Source organism: Telopea speciosissima, unplaced genomic scaffold (assembly GCF_018873765.1).
Source record: "Telopea speciosissima isolate NSW1024214 ecotype Mountain lineage unplaced genomic scaffold, Tspe_v1 Tspe_v1.1143, whole genome shotgun sequence".
In the NCBI taxonomy this organism is placed as follows: domain Eukaryota; kingdom Viridiplantae; phylum Streptophyta; class Magnoliopsida; order Proteales; family Proteaceae; genus Telopea; species Telopea speciosissima.
This window is the reverse complement of record NW_025318479.1, coordinates 278-4,012: the sequence shown is the minus strand read 5'-3', so window position 1 is coordinate 4,012 and position 3,735 is coordinate 278. Positions and strand designations below refer to the sequence as shown.

Genomic DNA, 3,735 nt, shown 5'->3' with positions numbered 1-3,735 from the left:
CTGAACAGAATAACTTGAAACCATGACCATAATGCATATCCCTTCTACTTTAACACTCCTAACATTTGTACTATGTCATATCACTTGGTTTTAATATTTCCTTGAATCCCTAGTCTTGCAGACCCAAGTGTACTGTACCAGAACTGGGATCAAATCTACCCTCAACCCTGTTTTTAATGGTCCAGCTTTCCATGAGAGAGAGAGAGAGAGAGAGAGCAAATGCAGACTTTTCTTGCATAATCCATTGTCCTCCCCCCTTCTCTCTTTTTACATAATATAATTTCTCTTTTTTTGGGGGGGGGGGGGGGAATCTTTTGATATCCCGAATCCATCATTAGCACATACAGAGAATATAAAATCTCTCATAATACGTGGCAGCAACAACATCCAATACAGACTCAAATGACAAAATTGGGAGGGAAAAGAAAAGAATAGACATTCCCCCACAGGAAGCTCGCCTGTACACTGTGTATAGGGTGCCAGAGCTGCCATAGCTGGTAAAGCTAGTCATCACAACCAAGCTCCCCATCCAGGAAACAATTGACACAAACGTTCAGGATCAATGGCATCTTGGATAAGTTGTTGGACCTACAATGACAGAACCCATAAGAACATTCAGAGCAATTTACTCATAGTTTTACTTTAATCATCTTTATAGGTCTCCTCTTCTGAATAATATGGTAATGCTCACGAGGCAAGGGTAACACATGAGTGTGAAGCTGATGCAATCTATCCGAGGTCTCTGGACCCTAATCCTAAGCCTAAAAATATTAAAAAAAAAAGCACATACCTCCAACTCTTGAACTCTATGCTACAAAATGTACGAAAAACACCATGAACTCGAAGCCTATAGTCTAACCATACAATTGTTTGCCTGCAGAGGTTAATACAATTGTGCTTCCAGATAAGCTAGCCAACAAACCTTTATATCTCACTAAGCTAGGCACAATTTGGCCTACAGATATATGAGAGGAAGAAAGATTCATAACCCGTTGCAAGTCCTGCTTTCACAAAGTCTCCAAAGGGGTGGATTGTTTGGACAAAGGGGTGGATTGTAGATGCAACTTGCATCTACATTCTTAGCAGCCTGAGCTTTTTAGCATTGCACCAAGCATACATTACTGCTTGTTCTGGCATAGTCAGCCAATGAGCATGTTCTGAAGCCATGAAAATTTCCCCTTCCAATGGAACTAAAACTACTGTTCTACTTAGGGTGAATGAATGTATGGTAAATCGCAAATTGAAAACCAGAAAATTACCTGACCATGCACACTTCTCATTTCACCCTCTTCATACCCATCTAGCTTTTGTTTGACACGCATCAATGCACGTGCTGCATCCTTGTTCCCTTCATATACATCTTGTGACTCTTGCAAACTTGAGTCAATAACATCGTCTGTTTCCTGACATAGAGTAAGAAAAACAGGTCACATGGGAATAAACAAGTTGCAGTTACAATTGGCCACTCATCAAATTTCAGAGCCAAATTCAATTATATACCACCCATTTGTTGGCATTTTCACTTCTATTTTCAGCCTCCATTTATTTTCAACCATTTCTTCAAAAAATTTCAACTATTTTTTAATTGATTTTTAGAACTTTATTTCACCATGTGGCAACCACCATTGTAGCTGAAACTTTACATGTGAGTAGGAGACCCTATGCCTTACCTGCCCACCAAATTTGGATCCCACCTAATCTGCCATGTGGCAGATATTAGGGCCACCTAGGAAGGCCTTCCAAGGCGGATCATGCAGGAGACCAGAGCCCAACACAAATATAATTCACCCACCAGAAGTCAAGTTTTCAACTTACCTTTTGACGCTGCAAAGCCTTCAGAGGGGAGAGAGCCCATTTATAAAGTGGGTCATGGATAAAAACCTGCAAAGCAGTATCCATCTCTTATTAAGAAATAGAAATGATTGACAATTTCTTATTACAGGTAATATTTTGCATGCTGATCTTACTTCAATGATAGTAAGCAGTGCTTCCTTATTTGCCCTCATAACAGAGAGAGTTTCCTCGCAACATCTTCTGAAAACACCCTCCACACCAGTGACTCCCATACCATCTATGATGTCTCTTGTAAGCCTAAATGGAACCTGCCAAAGATGGTCAAAAGAACTCATGGTTATGAAGAGCAATCCACCTAGGATGTCCAAGAGAAAAATCAAGGGACAGATGAAGAATTAGGCACAAAATAGACAAACCCGCTCTGGTGTTTTGAGCATTAGACCCTGCTCAAAGGCAACACCAAGATCAATGTGAACTACTTCTGCAGTGGCTTGATCAATGAGAATATTCATTGAATGTCGATCTCCAAGTCCAACGATGTAACCAACCTGAATCCAAAGCAAATGTTTTCAGTGCTAGACCCATTGGAGTTGATTATACACCTGCTCACATGCAGAAGCACAATAGATTGCAAAATTTTCAAATGAAAATGGTATCTGCTAATGGGTCCATCCATGAAATAATTGAAGCTTTAATTGAGTATGGCTTCTCAGAAGCCAGCACACGATATATGGAAACCACAACTCAAACACATCTATTCTAATATTAGCCCTCACTCTAGGAAGTAGGACCCATGATAACAGTTATAATATTAGGAAAGAGTCAAAAGACCAGTATGACGTTTCAACACTTCAGATGTTTTTCTAAGAGAGATGAATTTTTCGTCAAACTGCAAAAGATAGAACCAGAAAGATGCAAGAATGAAATGAAGCTCAGTAAAAATAGGCTCTTCGATGAAGAAAAAAGTCTGATGTTTATGTTCGCATATCTATGTATCCGCATGGAACTTCTTATTTGCAGTTGAAATGAATCAAGATAAATAATCAAAAACAGTCGGTGGAAGTATGATTCCATAACATCATATAAAGTGCGATTCATCATGTAAGTACTCCATCACCTTTTCAAGAGTTTGTTTTAATCTAGCAAAAAAAAAAAAAAAAAAAAAAAAAAAAAAAAACCAGGTGGGTCATAATACGAAGATTGTTCAAAGCAACAATTCATGAAGCTGAAATTCGAAATATCAGGTACAAAGCAAAGATAGTAAAACAAGGCCCACCATTGAACTAGCTGCCACACTTCGTGAGTAAGAGAGTCTCTTCTCAAACCAATCAGCAGGTCGGAAGAATCTCTCCAAGAAAAAGTAGTGCATGACAGGTCTGCATGTGTTTAATTTAATGAAAAAGTTAGACCCACTGAAATTAAAATTTTAAAATTTAAAGGAAACATGAGCAAACAAAAAGGGATTAACCTGAAGTTCTTGCAGACTTTCTGAAATGCCGCTCGCTTGTCCTTTTCCTACATAAAAAACAAAATGTATATTTTTACAATTTAGGTTTACTCACAAAGTATCTATAGACATTCATGTTTGAAAAGTTGGAGCTCTCTATTTTCAATAACAGGGACTCTTTTTAGAATGCACCATAGATCTCCCAAGTAAGGGATTAGATTATACTAGTTAATCCTGACACACAAAGGCATTGTATGCAGCATGTACAGCTCGAACTGCCTGCTAGCCATCCAGTGCACTGTTAGGCGATTCATAAGCCACTTAACAACGTATGAGGAGAAAGATTCATAAGGGAGCAACATCACTAACCACTTAAGAGTTCATAAATGGCATAATGAAGTTGAGAATGCACAAACACAAACCCATGAAATCAGCTTGAACAATCGTTTCTCTCTAAAACAGGTTATGCTTGATGGTGTAGGAAAAAATTGATT

The 3,735-nt window shown here is 38.5% G+C and overlaps 1 protein-coding gene across 1 annotated transcript; it reads right to left on the bottom strand.

Annotated features, from left to right (window-relative positions):
* Positions 1-280: 280 nt before the first annotated feature.
* On the bottom strand, positions 281-3,419 carry LOC122648441 (serine/threonine-protein kinase ATM-like). Its single transcript, XM_043841654.1, has 7 exons — positions 3,263-3,419; positions 3,071-3,170; positions 2,211-2,342; positions 1,968-2,102; positions 1,816-1,881; positions 1,260-1,403; positions 281-588 (listed from the first exon to the last, which is right to left on the bottom strand). The coding sequence occupies exons 2-7, from the start codon at positions 3,161-3,163 to the stop codon at positions 511-513; spliced, it is 648 nt and encodes a 215-aa protein (XP_043697589.1). The 5' UTR covers positions 3,164-3,170; positions 3,263-3,419; the 3' UTR covers positions 281-510.
* Positions 3,420-3,735: the final 316 nt, after the last annotated feature.